This window comes from Callospermophilus lateralis, chromosome 9 (genome assembly GCF_048772815.1).
Source record: "Callospermophilus lateralis isolate mCalLat2 chromosome 9, mCalLat2.hap1, whole genome shotgun sequence".
NCBI classification, from domain to species: domain Eukaryota; kingdom Metazoa; phylum Chordata; class Mammalia; order Rodentia; family Sciuridae; genus Callospermophilus; species Callospermophilus lateralis.
Genome location: NC_135313.1, coordinates 8,696,701 through 8,711,748, shown reverse-complemented (window position 1 = coordinate 8,711,748; position 15,048 = coordinate 8,696,701). Strand labels below are relative to the sequence as shown.

Genomic DNA, 15,048 nt, shown 5'->3' with positions numbered 1-15,048 from the left:
CATTCTCTCTGGAGGAAGCAAGTCAACAATTAAACTGAGCTCACCAGCCATTCTGAGCTGGTTAGAGGTTGAGAACTGGCATGTGATCACAGAGAACTTACTGTTTTTTTCCTTAGTACTTCAAGAAAATGAGTGTGTAGCAAGTGAGATGGGTGAGTTTGCAACTTGAATGTCGTCGTTTTGAGAACCAACACAACTGTGCCAAGCATTTCCCCCCAAAGCCACAGTACCAGCAGACCCTAGAGGCCACCTGCTCCCGAGGAGCTCTTCCACCTGTAGGCTTTGGAGCCTGCCTTTACCTGATAAGCCTAGTTGCAATGTGAGACAAGGATGCTCAGCACAGCAGGGCACCAATGACCTGTTAGAACCCTTGGGCCACCCTCCTGTTGTCCACTTCATGACCTGTCTAGACCCAGTGGTTGGCTGTGCTGGGGCCCTTTTGGGTGCCCACCTGCTTCACAAGTGCAGTGTTGTACCTGTGAGAAGCACGTGCACCAGGCAGGGGAACAGTACAGTAGTTTAGAGACCTTTGTGGCCTTCGGGAGAGCTCGTTATACTTTATTTTGGAGTTTCCCTAAACCAGAACTGTGGTGGTTGGTCGGATATAAAGGCCAATTTATGCTCTGTGCAAATCTATGCTCTGTGGAATTTTTGTGACCCTGAACACCGGTTCCCTGGGAGAGCCCAGGTATTCCAACTTGGCCAGCTCCCGCCCACCACATTTTCTAGCAAGTGCTTCTGTGGGTATGGCCACCTCCGTCTCTTCCCCATACATCTCCTCTAGATGCTGGACAGCAGGTAGACATCAGCGCTTATTAGAAATACACTTAGGATAAATATTCTTAGGATGCCAAGTCCTCTATGCAGGGACAGTTGAATTGATCCTCTTCCATGATCGAGTCTCCTTAGGACAGCTCATTTCCTGTGCCCTAACCATTAAGTCTTCTTGAAGCTACCCTTTCCTTCTCCACCACATCTTTTATTCTGTTCAACACTGAGGTCCCTACCAAGGACCCCCCACTTGAAAAAAAGCACCCACTTATGAGCTGGAACAAGTGGAAGGCAGCTACCAGTGGGCTCCTTCCGTGTGCTTGGTGGAGGCCATCTCTCACCACACACGCCTCACCTGGCTCTCCCAGGATCCGATAAAGTCCAGAGGTTATTCTGGCTCACCACTCTTAGTAATGGACTTGGAGGGATTTGCAGAAGTATTAGCAATGGCCGTTTTGTAAAAGGCTTCACTTTTATTCAAGTGGTTGTGCAACCCAACCGCCTCCTCCTCCAGTTCCTGCAGCCGTGCTGTTTCCTCTGCTTCTGGGGCACCCAGCTCGATAGACCCCGAGGCTCCCCAAGAGGCACCAGTTGGACCCTAACTAGGATGAAGTGTTTCTCCCCCTCTCTGAGAGCAGCCCTAGTTCCATCTTGTCGGGTGCTAACAGCATGGAGCCATCCTGATCCAGATCTCCGAGTGCTGGCAGTGAGTGCTAACTGGTGCCCACGACCTCAGCAAGCTGCCCCTGGGAATCCCCAGGATATCCAAAACTATGAACCCTGAAGCAGGTTGCTGTTTTTCAGAGAGGTAGGACCCTAAGTTAGCAAGAGCTGGGTGAAGCTAAGACGTTTTGATTCCAGTCCTTCAGGAGTCAGAGGACACTGAATGGTAGAGGAAGGTGAGGGCCACCCCCAAGGAGACTGGGGTGCATGAGGCAGGACTGGGCAAGGGCATTTCCTGAACTTCTCAGCATAACCCACTCCTTGAACCTCTCAGGCCTTCCTTTAAAAGCGTATTCTACGCCATCTGTTTTTGCAGCTTATTGAATGTTTTAAACACATTTTAAATCACAAGATCTACGTGTGTGGAAAGGACCCCAGGATTATGCTGCGGGGGCCTCAGGGGAGGGAGGTGGGCAGGTTTGAGGGCTTCAGCCTTCAGGGAGGTGAAGGAAGGGCCACCCTGGTGCTCCCAGGTGGGAGGCAGCTTTCTGGGAAGACAGAGGGCTCCCGCAAGGATGGATGGCCCAGATGGCAGCACCTCCGTCGGGATTTGAATCAAGAGGTCTCTGCTAGACCACAAGCCCAGATATGCTCATGAACTGTCAAATATTAAAACTTCCCGAACTCAATCTCTTACTTGGTTCACCTTTATTCAGAATGAAATCACCGAGCTTCTACTACAAATATCAAGGCATTTGGGTTGTTTTTGAAAAGAGAAAGATTTTTGATTTCTGTTTCCAGCAAAGGACAAAAGAACTCAGGTGTAAGGAGACTGTAATACTGAGGTAGGCCACTAGAGGGAAGTGTAGACTTGGCTGGAGCCAAGTCCAGGAGCAAGGTGGGCTGTGGGCTGATGGGAGAGGGACTCTGCTGCACATGCTCAGTCTGTGCCCACCCTGGCTGCCTGGGGACCATAGGAAAGAAGCAAGAGTAGTGTCACTGGACTCTGGGGATCCTGAATCTGCAACCAGTAACCAGGGAACAGGATACAGCTGTCCTTGTTCACTTGTGGCTACAACAGAGGATAAACTGAAGGGCCGTGGGTGATGATGCAGACTGCGGGGACTGCAGATGTGGCTTTGGGCCAGTCTCCTCCCTTCTGCCGCACAAGGACTGAGGGCTTCTGTGGAGGTGCTTCTCGTGCTGGACCCGACCTTCAGAAGGTGGCCAGACGGACCTCCCACATCCTCCAGTGCTCCCCTTCCCGTCTTCACTCCTCAGAACCCCTCACCCTCCACCCGTTCCTCTTCTGCGATGGTCTCTGTCTCTCTTCCTATCCATCCCTTCCCCATACATTCTCCTCTTCCATAGAAATAATCCTTTCCACCTCTGATCATCCCTCTTGCATCTTGCAAACTTTGCGGGTTGGAGTGACCAAAGCTCTACACCCCTTAGCCCATCGCTGAAGTTCTGTCAAGCAAAGGGCAGGGTGGGGAAGGAGGGAGGCTCAGGCTCACCACAGTCTTTATTTATTTTTATTATTGGTAATATTTATTTTTTAGTTGTAGTTGGACATAATACCTTTATTTATTTATTTTTATGTGGTGCTGAGGATTGAACCCAGGGGCCTTGCATGTGTGAAGCCAGCGCTCTACCGCTGAGCCACAGCCCCAGCCCCCTCACCACAGTCTTTAAAATCCCAAATATTGCCACCGAGTACCACTAAGCCAGGGGGATAATTGCATCATGGTGACCTAGTTGCAAGGGGTTCTGATCCTCAGCCTCTTCACCCATGTGGGGCTCAGGTAGGAGAGAACTGTGGGGAGAGACACAGACCATGGGCTAAACATATTTAGGGGCACATGCCATCCTTTTCCCCCACCCGAGTTCTAACCCAATTGAGAGATGGGCAAAAAGGAGGTCAACAAACCTCCTTCATTCCTGATGAAAGTGGAATTGGGGACGTTGCTTAGGTATGTGGTAATAAAGTGATTCCCCAAACCGAATCTCAGAATTGGCCTTATCTACCTGGTCTCAAGCTGCTCCCGTCAACCACACGGCCCTAGCCCCATGCTGGACCCTGTCCTTGCGCACCCAGCTTGGGGGTGTTAATAGAGCCCCAGTCTCTGCAGGTGAATGGCTATGGAGAGGCTCAACAAGGGGACACTCCCCCCCACCAAGCCCTAGTGGAAGAATCTGCCCCAGGAGAAGGGAGGGGGCAGGTGGGTCGTGCTGATCCATGAGCTGCCTCCCAGAAGGAGACTCGGGAGGCCCCCGCTCTCACTCTCCATGTGCCCACCCACAGGAGGGAGGCCAGACTCTTCAAACTTGTGTCCAGTGGCCATAGCTGCTGGGGTTGCATCCTGCCCTCAAACTCCAGGCTGGGATGCTGACTCCTTGTCTCAGAGATAGATCTCTTGTCCCCAAGGCGTGTCCAAGCTGGGGAATCACCCTCCATCCCCTGTTTTGGAGGTCTCAGCTCTTCTTGATGAATACTCCCAAAGCCATCTCTCTGTCTCTCCCCTGCCCGGGGTCCTCCTCAATTGCTGCCTCTCCTGCTCCCTGGCTTCCAGGCTCCTGGAGCTTGAGCAGACCCAGAGAAAGCCTGGCATGTTCACGTCAGCGCCCAGCTCTGCACTGGCTCTGGCCAGCCTACTACACGGGGATGGCTGGGGGATTCGCCAGGCAGGCTGGTGAAGTCTGTGCCAGGGCTTGTGTGGCCCACCCTGCCCCATAGAGACCGGACAGAGGACAGCTGTGCCCAGTGAGGCTCAGCTTACCAGCCCCTCTGCCCCAGAGAGAAAGCGCATGCGGGGTGGCGGTATATGTACCTGTCGGCACGAGTATGTACCTGTAGGCACAGTGGCCCTGCCGACTGGAAAAGACGTCCTCATCAGTGCCTGGAATCCGCCCCATCAGTTTGGTGCTCACTCTTCTGGGGAAAGAAAGGTAAGTGGATCAATGGTAGGAACCTCTGTCCTCCCCCCACAGTGTCAAGCACCCTTGCTCACCACCAGAAGAAATCGGGTTCGGTGGACCGTGGTGTGAAACTATCACTTTCGAGCTCTGGCCACTTCCAGTCCTAGTCCTCTGCCCTTTGCCCATCCCATCCTGGCCCTGGAGTCTGCACACCCTGGCTGCCGGCTGCATCCCTGACTGTGCCCCAGCCAAACAGGCATAACTGGGAGGCAGAGATCCCCCCATTGGGTCCCCCTGCTCTTTCACTTCTAGACCCCCTGGGCTCCGTCCTCCATCCTCCTCCACTGAGAGGTCCAGTGACTTCTTTGAGACACAGCGTCTCTTCCTCAGCCCTTGCTGATGTAGAGCAGCTCACGGTCAAGGCACCTTATACCCTTGCACCTAAAATGTCAGTCTTAGCCCTAACCTGGCTCAGCATGTGGCCCCAGGGGCTGGAGAGACCTCCCCTGCCTCTGACTGATGTCTAGGAATGCTAAGGGTATTCTGCCTCCTTTGTAAGGCTGAGTGGTCGGCTCTCTCCAGCTCTGGTCTGAATGGCAGGACCTTCCTGCGTTTAGTCCAGTCTCCCCCATTGGCCCGAGAGAAGTTTCCAGCTTTCCCTCCTGGAAGAAGCATCTGCCGTAGACATGCTGGGACTCACTAAGTCGCTGGTTGTAAGGAACAGCCACAGGCACAGGCACAGCCATAGGCACAGGCATGCTTCGTCACGACTGGACACAACTGATAAGGACCATCATCTAGAGACAGACAGAGGGGACACCTGGGAGTGGCCCTGCTTGTCCCTGGGGCCCCCTTCCCTGCCTGCAGGCCTTCATCCTCCTGCTACACTTCAGGAGAGCTGGGAGCCCGTGGGCTGAGGGAGGAGGGAGGACGAGCTTGGCAGTGGCCCATCAGAGGTCGAACAAATACTTTCACTTCTCTTTTCCCCAACGGGGCGGAGCGCTGTTTGGTGAGTCAATCCAAGGGCCCACTTCCTGCTCAGGGTCGGGCAGCCACACTGGACACAGGCGGGGGAGACTGAGGGACAAGGGGTCACCCTCCCAGACCCAGGCAGGTCCAGGGCAGGAGGATGGCAGACGGGGCTGGCCACCCGAGCACCAGGTGAGTCTCTCTCCTCCCTTGGACTTCTGTCTCTGGCCGTGTGCTGCTTGAGTTCAGCCGGGGTCTAAGGCGGTACTGTGGCTCCGTCCTGCTCCACGGGAGCAAGGTCTGCACTAGATGAAGTAAGAGCTAGGAAGGAGGAAGAGGGATTTTTTTAAAGGAGCAGGACGGCTGTCGATGTGAGTGCAGCTCACCACGAAGCACAGGAACTCACTCACGAGCTTCTTGTTTTGCAGTTGCTTCTCAGTGGCGGGGACTCTGTCCCTCCCAGCAGGGATTGGCCATTTCCCATGACCTCTGAAAGCTCCCAGTCCTCCCCCACCTCCCTCCACCTTTCACAGGTCACTTCAAAGAGGGTAGGAGGGGTAACACAAGCTCCAGGGTAAACATCTGGCAAGCCTGGGGTGCTGTGGTCCAGCACCTGCAGGGGACCAGCTTTGTCAGATCCGGGGCTGTCCCTGCGCTGACGCTGACGGGGTCTGAGCTCTTTCTCTGTTTATCCTGATCAAAGGAAAAAAAAGAGAGAAAGGGCCCATGAGGAGAAAAGCTAGTGCAGGCCGAGTTTTATTTTCACTTTAGTTTTCTGTTCCTGGGTAGGTCCTACCTCTGACAAGAAAAACAATAGAAATTCTGTCTTTTCCTCTGTAGTGGGCTCAAAAATAACAAGACTTAATTTTTTTTATGTCTACAAAAGGAATACACTATACAACCTTGCTCATAAAATTTCAGACAGCATAGAAGTATACAATGGGAAAAAATTCCCTTCTCACTCACTTTCAGCTTCCAGTCCCAGGTCTGTGAGAAGTCCGGTCTCGTCTTCTCTTTTCTGTGCATTTGTCTGTATAACTTGTTATCATAAATGCATTTTATAATAAATGAGATGATACTGTACATTTTTTCAGCATTTTATATTGCCACTTGTTTTAAAAGTGGAAATCTTAGAGATCTTTTCACCTTAATACATGTACATGAACTTTATTTTTTAAAGCAGCTTCATGCTATTCCACGAGATTGATATAGGTACCATAATATTTAAACCATCCCCTTCTGATGGACGTTTAGGTTATTTCAATTGTTCACTTTCCTAAGAGGCTGTGATAATGATTATATACTTTATGTTGGAATTCTACATAATTGTATCAAAACCCAAGAAAGTGGAATCACTGAGGCAAAGGGAATCAATGTGTACTCGTTTATAGGCTCAGCTAAATTGCCTTTGTAAGAGGCTGAGTATGGATGTATTCTCCTACCAACAGCAGATGAGGTGAGCCACCCCCACACCCAGCCAGACTTTGTCAAAGTGACGGATGAGGAGGTGCGCCTTGTTTTCATCTGTATTTTCCTGATTAGGTAGGAGGTGGCTCAGTTTCTCCCGTATGTCGGCTGTTAGATTCCCTCTCCTCTCGCAGGTTCGTTTTCTTTCCAGTTTTATTTGGGTGTCTGTCCTTTGTTTCATGATATGGGAGATTTCGCTGGATATCCTGGAAAAGTATAAATGTAGCTTCCTTGTCCTAACTCTGTGCGTGGTGGCTTTCGTCTTACTAAAACTTACATTTTAAGGTGCAAACCTATGATGGCATTGATTTCATAAGACATAAATAAAGTGCTGTGGGAAGTTACTGATGGATTGATTCCATGAGCACTCTCAGGGTTTCATGATGGTTCCTGTGTTCTTTTTTGGCTGCATATGCGAGTCTACTTTTAGGGGCAAAAGAAAATAAAAAGAGAAAGTTCCTTTTCAAACATTTTTGACAATTTTTTCCTTTTCAATTTTATGCAAAATTATATTCCACTGGAGTAACTTCAGCCTTCTCAGCCCAAAGGCTGCTGGATACTTTCCTCTCTCTGATTCTTTTACTTCATGTCTCTAGTAGTCACCTTCAGCTTTTCTTCCATGACAATTACTCAATTTTCAGTAGGTTTATTTCTTGTAATTTCTGATTTTAAAAAAACCAAACAAACTGTGTGTGTGTGTGTGTGTGTGTGTGTGTGTGTGTGTGTGTTTGGAGAGGATCTTAATTTTTTCCCATAGCACTACAAGCCGCACTTTTAGCTGGGTCCTTTAAATCCATCACCCCTCGTGGGGTGTCAAGCCCTTGGGGGGATGTTCTCCTGGTCCTCTGAGTCTTTGTTCCAGACTGCTTCTGCCTGAATCTTGCATCCTGCGCTCGTTCATTTTTCGGGTGCTGGCTGTGGTTTGGTAGGCCATCTCGCTGATATTTGCCCCAAGTTGCTCACCCAAATGTCGTGCTTGCTCAGATGTAATTGGATTGAATATTTTTTTTTTTCACATTTCCTGTCTTATCTGAGGCTGAATTGTTTCCCATCTGAGCTTCAGTTTGAAGTTTCTGTTTTGATGCTCACCTGTTTTTATGAGGACACCATTGAGTGATCGCCATGTAGGCAGGAGGGTGGTTATGGTTTGGATATGAGGTGTCCCCCCGAAACTGTCTGTTAATGCAGGAATATTCAGAGATGAAATGATTAGATTGTGAGAACTTTAACCCAATCCATCCACCCTGGTTCAAACGGACTGATGTGTGAAAACCATAAGCAGGTGGGGTGTGGCTGAGGGAGGTGGGTCCCTAGGGGTGCATCCTGGATGGGCTGGTCTTCCTGTGGTCCCTTTTCCCTTCCCACTTCCTGCGCCACCGTGAGCAGCTTTCCTCCACTAGGCCCTTCCCCATGATGCGCTGCCTTACCTGGAACCTGCGCAGTGAAGTCGGCTGTCCGTGCACTGCGACTCTGTCCATGTAAACCTTTCCTCTTCTAAGTTGTTCTTGTCAGGTTTTTTAATTTTTTAATTTTTAAGGGGAGCTAGAGATGTAATGCAGTGAGTTCCATCCCAGTACTTCCCCACTTCCACACCTAAAAAATTAAAGAACACATCAACCATTTGCACAGTATGGGCCTTGCTTGGATAACCAGATATTTGAAGATATTAAGGAATTAATTGCTTTTACTTAGATGTTATAATGGGATTGTGCTTATTTTTTGCAGTACGGGGGACTGAACCCGGGGCCTCACGCATGCTAGGCAAATGCTCTACCACTGAGCTACAAGTCCAATCTTTTTTCCCCCCGTAGTTTTATTGAGGTAAAATTGAAGAACAATGAAAGGCATATATTTGAAGTATGCAATTTGATCAGTTTTGACATGTATGTAACCAATATAATCAATGTAAAAAACATTTCCATTGCTTTTTAAAAATCTGAAATCATGAAGACTGTGTTTCCTGCATGATTACATTGGAAATCAATCACCTTAAGATATATAGAACCCCATCCCCACATCAACTATTTCAAAATTAAATAGTGCACTCATAAATATCTCTGAGGTCAAGGAAGAAAGTACAAGTAAAGTAAATAAAAAGTGCTTTGAAGTGATAATAAAAGCTTAAGATACCAGGATCTCTGGGATGAACCAGTACTCAGATGAACATTTAAAACACTTGTGTCAGAAAGAAGCTAGAATAGCAAATTATTTTCAAATTAAGTAGTAGGAGGGAAAAAATAAGAGTAGGAGCAGAAATATATGAAATAGAGAAGAAAAAATACAGCTAAAATTTGATAAAAATCACGTCTGATGAAGAAAAAAGCAAGAACACAAAAATTAATATCAATGGAAAGAGTGCTGTCAAAATAACCCTACAGATGCTAAAAATGTATTAAGGTAATATTACAATTGTATACCAACATATGTGATATCTTACATAACATGGTCTATTCAAAGAAGGATTTGTGTGCTTCTGAGAAGAAAGTGTATGCAGTCACTGATGGATGAAATATTCTGTATATGTCTGTTAAGTCTAAATTATTGATTGTATTATTTATTTCTATAGTTTCTTTGTTTCGCATTTGTTTGGAAGCTCCATCCAGTAGTGAGAGAGATGTGTTAAAGTCACCCAGTATTATTGTGTTGTGGTCTATTTGATTCTTGAATTTAAGAAGGCTTTGTTTGACGTATTGTAGATACTCCATTGTTTGGGGCATAAACATTTATCATTGTTATGTCTTATTGATGTATAATTCCCTTAAGCAGTAAGAAATGTCTTTCTTTGTCCCTTCTAATTAACTTTGGCTTGAAGTCCATTTTATCTGATATGAGGATAGAAACCCCTGCTTGTTTGCACAATCCATATGAGTGCTATGTTTTTTCCTATCCTTTCACCTCCAGTCTGTGGATGTCTTTGCCTATGAGGTGAGCCGCATGGAGACAACATATTGTTGGGTCTTGTTTTTTAATCCATCTGCCAGCCTTTGTCTTTTTATTGATGAGTTTAGGCCATTAATGTTTAAGGTTGTTGTTGAGATATGATTTGTGTTCTCTGTCATTTTGTCTTATTTCTATTTTTTCAGTGTGTATGGGGGGTACCAGGGATTGAACTCAGAGGCACTCGACCACTGAGCCATATTCCCAGCCCTATTTTGTATTTTATTTAGAGACAGAGTCACACTGAGTTGCTTAGCACCTTGATTTTGCTGAGGTTGACTTTGCATTTATGATCCTCCTGCTTCAGCCTCCTGAGCCACTGGGATTACAGGTGTGTGCCACTACACCTGGCCTTTATTTCTAGTTTTTAATTTGACTTAGTTTCTCCTTTGATTAACTGTTCCTTTAATGTAGTTTCTTCTGTCATTGGTTTTCACTTTTTTTTTTTTTCATTTCATCTTCATGGAATATTTTATTGAGAACATTCTGAAGTGCAGGCTTTCTGGTTGAAAATTCTTTTAATTTTTCTTTATCATGAAAGGTTTTTATTTCATCTTCAAATTTGAAGCTTAATTTTTCTGGATGTAGGATTCTTGGTTGGCATCCATTTTCTTTGAGAAGAAGAAAAAATAGGAGACTGTATAAATGACCATGTACCATCTAACTCAGAGCTTGGTAGATGTTATTCCAGGGCCTTCTGGCTTTGAGGGTGTTGGGTTGAGAAATCAACTGAGATCCATATTGGTTCCCCCCCTAATGTAATCTGATGTTTTTCTCTCACAGCCTTTAAAATTCTACCCTTATTCTGAATGCTGGGCATTTTCATTATAGTGTGCTTGATATGCATCTGTAGTAATTTTGCACATTTGGGTTCCTGTTAATCTCTTGTGTTTAATTTTCCATTTCATTCTTTAGATTTGGGGAACTTTCTGACATTATTTCATTGAAAAGATTGTGCACTCCTTTGGTTCATACCTCTGTACCTTCATCTGTTCTGATAAATCTTATTGGTCTTTTCTTGTCATCCCATAATTCTTGGAAGTTCTGTTCATGGTTTCTTTATATCTTCTCTCCATGGCCAACTCTGTTTTCTAGATTATATATTTTGCCTTTATTGCCTGAGGTTCTGTCTTCCAAGTGGTCTAGTCTGCTGGTGATGCTTTCTATTGAATTTTTAACTTGGCTTATTTTTTCCTTTATTTCAAGAATTTCTTTTTTTTTTCAGACTCTCTCTTTATTGAAGTGATCTTCTGCTACCTGTGTTTGCTTTCTTACACCATCCTTTACTTCTCAGATCAGTTTAATCATGTACATTCTGAACTCCTTCTCTGGTATTTCTTCCACTGTGGTGTGGTTGGATTCTGTTATTGGAGAAACTTGGTTTGCTTGGGGATATTTGTTCCCTAGCTTTTTCATGTTGTTTGTGTATCTACCCATCTAACAGTACAGATCTGAGGCAGTAGAGTTTATACTCTGGGGACTTTATAGTGTCCCTGAAGTTTTCGAGTACCTCACTGTTTAGGGGGAAACAAGTAATACAACAACCAGTGCAAACAATATAAAGCATTAAACCAAATAGTTCCAACTATGATGTCTACAATGTTAGTTATCACAGTAAACAGAAATGATACGATCAGTTATTGCCTATAATAAAAACAATGAGTTTGCCAAAGGGTTTACAGATGGTGGACAGAGAGAGAACAGAAGTGATACAGGATGTGGTGATCATGAGGAAGGAGGGGAGAAGAAGACATGAAAGATTAAAGGAAGAGTGAAAGAACAATAGAGATAGGCTGTTAGCAGAAGAAAAGAGAGAATCAAGGGAAACAGGATTAAATCTATACATATAAAGCAAATTTTTTAAAAAATTAAAAATAAAAGAATACAAAACAAAACTAAAATTCACTAATAAACCATCTAGTTCACAAAAACTAATCCATGCAAAATAACTGTCTTCGAAAATGCTACAGATGAGAAGAAGAAAAAACAGGAGACTGCATAAATGTCCATGTACCACAATTAAACAGTTCTTAGTGAAAAAAGAACTAAAAGAAAAGAAAAGAATCTTGATGGAGAGTTCAAGAATTCTTTCCTTTGGAGTCCAGATGATTCCCACCTTCTTTTCTCAGCAGTGTGAGGTGGGGTCTTCTGGAGGGTGCTGCTCCGCCCTCTGGGTGCTGGAGTGGGAGAGGTGATCCCATAGGCAGAATTCCTGGAGGCAGGGCTTAGGCTCAGGTGGGCTCCAGGCTCTTGGCTGAATGCCAGTTGGGCTGGAGATTTTAAATCAGTGCCCCTCCAGGGCCCAGTGATTGCTGGTTCACACTGAAAGATGTTCCCAGGGATCCCCTGAGATCTACTCACTTGGTGGGGAACCCAATTCTTAGTCCCCCTAAGTTACCTGTAGACCCCACATTTCCTGTTCTCGGATTCATTCTCCAAACAATTTCTCCTGACCCGCCCTTCCAGCCACATGGGTCTCTCCCAGCTGGTCTTGCAAGCAGTTGGATTAGAGGGGGAAGGAGAGCCAGGTGGGATTCCATGCCCAGTTGTGCCCTGTGTAAACCTGTCTCCACATTTGATTTTCTCCTGGGCACTTAAGCACACTCCGTGTCATGCAGTGTGTGTTTACTGGGCCTGTATTTTGGGTCAAACTTGGTTTTGCCAGGAATCGGCCCCCTCAGTTGCTGGCCCCACACACAGCAGCTGCAAAATGGTTCCTTCCTTAGTCTCCTGCATGCTGCCTGGAGAGATGGTGGCTTCTTTCTCCACACACAGATATCATGCAGTGCATCTTTCAGGTTTACCAGCAATGTCCTTGATCTCTAAATGCTCCATACCCAGATATGCCTTGGGCCTCCCCCAAATGCAGGTTCCTTTTATAAGGTCAGGCACTGGTGATCAAAAGGAGGCAGATTAAAAGCAGCTGAACAAGGCTTTATTGAGATACGCTCCTGGGGGAGACCCTCCAGTCTAACAGAGCGGGTCCGGGGGAATCATGCATAGGCTCATTGGAATGTTATTGGGCTTAGGTCAGGAAGTGCTTGGGACAGGAAAGGGAGGTTTTTAGAGTTCCTTGTCCTCCTGGGGTTGGATGGGGAATCTTGCTGAGATCCATGTCCTTCCAGGATTGATCCGGAGACCCCACTGATTGACAGATGGTTATTACTGCTGTCTATCAGCACTTGATTGGTTGTTCTTAAATACGGTGGGCTGCCTGGTGCTTTGTTCCCTTATCCACCTGGAACCCACCTAACCCCTTTCATTCCCTTATCCCTCCACTATTCTCAAAGAGGGACTGCTCTTGAAAACCTCCCTTGCCAGGTATTTTGATCCCAGCGATGCAAAAGCTAACCAAAACAGAAGTTGGTACTGAGAAGTAGGGTCGTTGTTGTGAGCAACTTGACCATGTGACTCAGAAACATTGCTGCTGGTTTGTGGAAGGGATTTTAAAAGTTTATAGTTGCAGATGGGAAAGCTATAGATTGTGATAGGTGGAGCTTCATAGGAAATTCTTCTGGAGCTCAAAAGACCAGAATGCCAACAGGAATGCAGCCTGGGTTTGTGAGGTTTCAGAGAAAAATGAGGACTCCACTGGGAATTGGACTAGAGGCCACTCATGACGTATTCTGGCAAAGAACTTACCTACACTTTGCCCATGTCCTGCAACTTTGGGAAAGCCACATTTAAAGATGTTGGACTAAATAATCTGGCAGGGGAAATTTCAAGGCAGCACCGTCAGTGGCATGAATATTGCTGGCAGTTTTTGGCCAGGTTTACTGTAAGAATTGGAAGCTGAAAGCAGAGATAAATGATATTTTTTTTAAAAAAAACCTCACATTTTGGCCAAAAAAAAAAAAAAAAAAAGCAAAGCTGGGTTAAGGAAAGTGTGCTTATTAAAGAGATTAAAACCCCCCAAAGAAATTCTAAATACTTTGCAGAGACAAAGGAAAACATGCCTTGAGGATATTTTCAGGAATTGGTAAGACCACCTCCATTTCAGGGTCAAGGGGCTGGAACTGGACATTCCTTTGAGATCATGGGCATTCTACTCATGCAGGGGGCCCTAGGAAGTTGTCTCACCATGCTGAACTGCACAGGGACTCAGAGGTCACTGCAGTTGTGATTCTGGGGGTCCAGGTTTTATGTGAGCTGGCAGCAGACCTTGGTGTTGTCCTCATGGTGTGGTTCTACAGGAATGCAGACTGCTACAGTGAAGGGGTCATGAAGGTGTCCACTGAGATTTCAAAGGAAGGCCTGAGAGGACAGAGTGCAGCAGGGTCAGAGAGCCAGGCTAAAAGAAAGGCTATATGAGCTTCACCTGGCAAGGCCAAAAGGGCAGGGCTGCCCAAGCCTTTTTTTTTTTGGTACTGGGGCTCCAACCCAGGGCGCTTAACCACTGAGCCACATCCCCAGCCCTTTTTATATTTTATTTAGAGACAAGGTCTCTCCAAGTTGCTAGGGCCTCACTAAGTTGCTGAGGCTAACTTTGTACTTACACTCCTCCTGCCTTAGCCTCCAGAGCCACTGGGATTCCAGGCATGCACCACTGGGCCTGTAATCCAAGCCTTTTGGAAATAGCATCTCAAAGCCAAGTGTCCTAGGTGCTGTTCAAGGAATTACGGGTGGAGTCAGGGGACCTGTTTCTCCATCTGGGCTTTGGTCTTGCTTTGGCCTCATTTCTTCTTCCTATGCCTCTATTCCTCCCTTTTGGAATGGTGATGTTTACTTCATGCAACTGGCTTTTGACTTTTACAGGGGTTCACAACTGAGAATTTGCCTTGAGTCTCAGGTGAGACCTTGGACTTCTGGGAAACACTGGGACTGCTGAGACTCTGGTACTCTTAGAGATGGACTACATGCACTTCGCATTGTGATATGGATATGCGCTTTGGGGGGCTGTGGTGGACTGTTACGGTGTGTATATGAAGTGTCCCCTAAAAGCCTCTGTTACTGCAGGGATATTGAGAGGTAAAATAATCAGATTGTGAGAACTTTGACCTCAACAGTCCATCCTAGTGTTGATGACTGGGTGGCAATACAGCTAGAGGAGGTAGGTCACTGGGGGCAAGCTCTGGAAGGATTGTTCTTCCTGTGGCCCCTTCCCCCCACCCCTCTCCTTCCTGTCCCCACCATGATTTGAGAAGCTTTCCTCTGCTGGTCCCTTCTGCTGATGTACTGCCTTGCCTGGGGCCCAGAGCAATGGAGTCAGCAATCCACAGACTGAGACCTCCGAAACTGTGATCCCCAAATAAACTTTTCCTCCTCTATGTTGTTACGTTGTTATTGTCAAATATTTTGGTCACAGTGATGTGAATGCTGACT

General features: G+C 46.5%; 1 protein-coding gene across 6 annotated transcripts in view; it reads left to right on the top strand.

Moving 5' to 3' along the window:
- Positions 1 to 5,389: 5,389 nt before the first annotated feature.
- Positions 5,390 to 15,048, top strand: part of Sp100 (SP100 nuclear antigen) — a 93,397-nt gene continuing 83,738 nt past the window's right edge. For all 6 annotated transcript variants that reach the window (XM_077110232.1, XM_077110233.1, XM_077110231.1 and 3 more), the window contains exon 1: positions 5,390 to 5,514. In XM_077110232.1, coding sequence (XP_076966347.1) covers positions 5,483 to 5,514 — 32 coding nt within the window. In that variant the 5' untranslated portion in view covers positions 5,390 to 5,482. The remainder of the gene's footprint in view (positions 5,515 to 15,048) is intronic.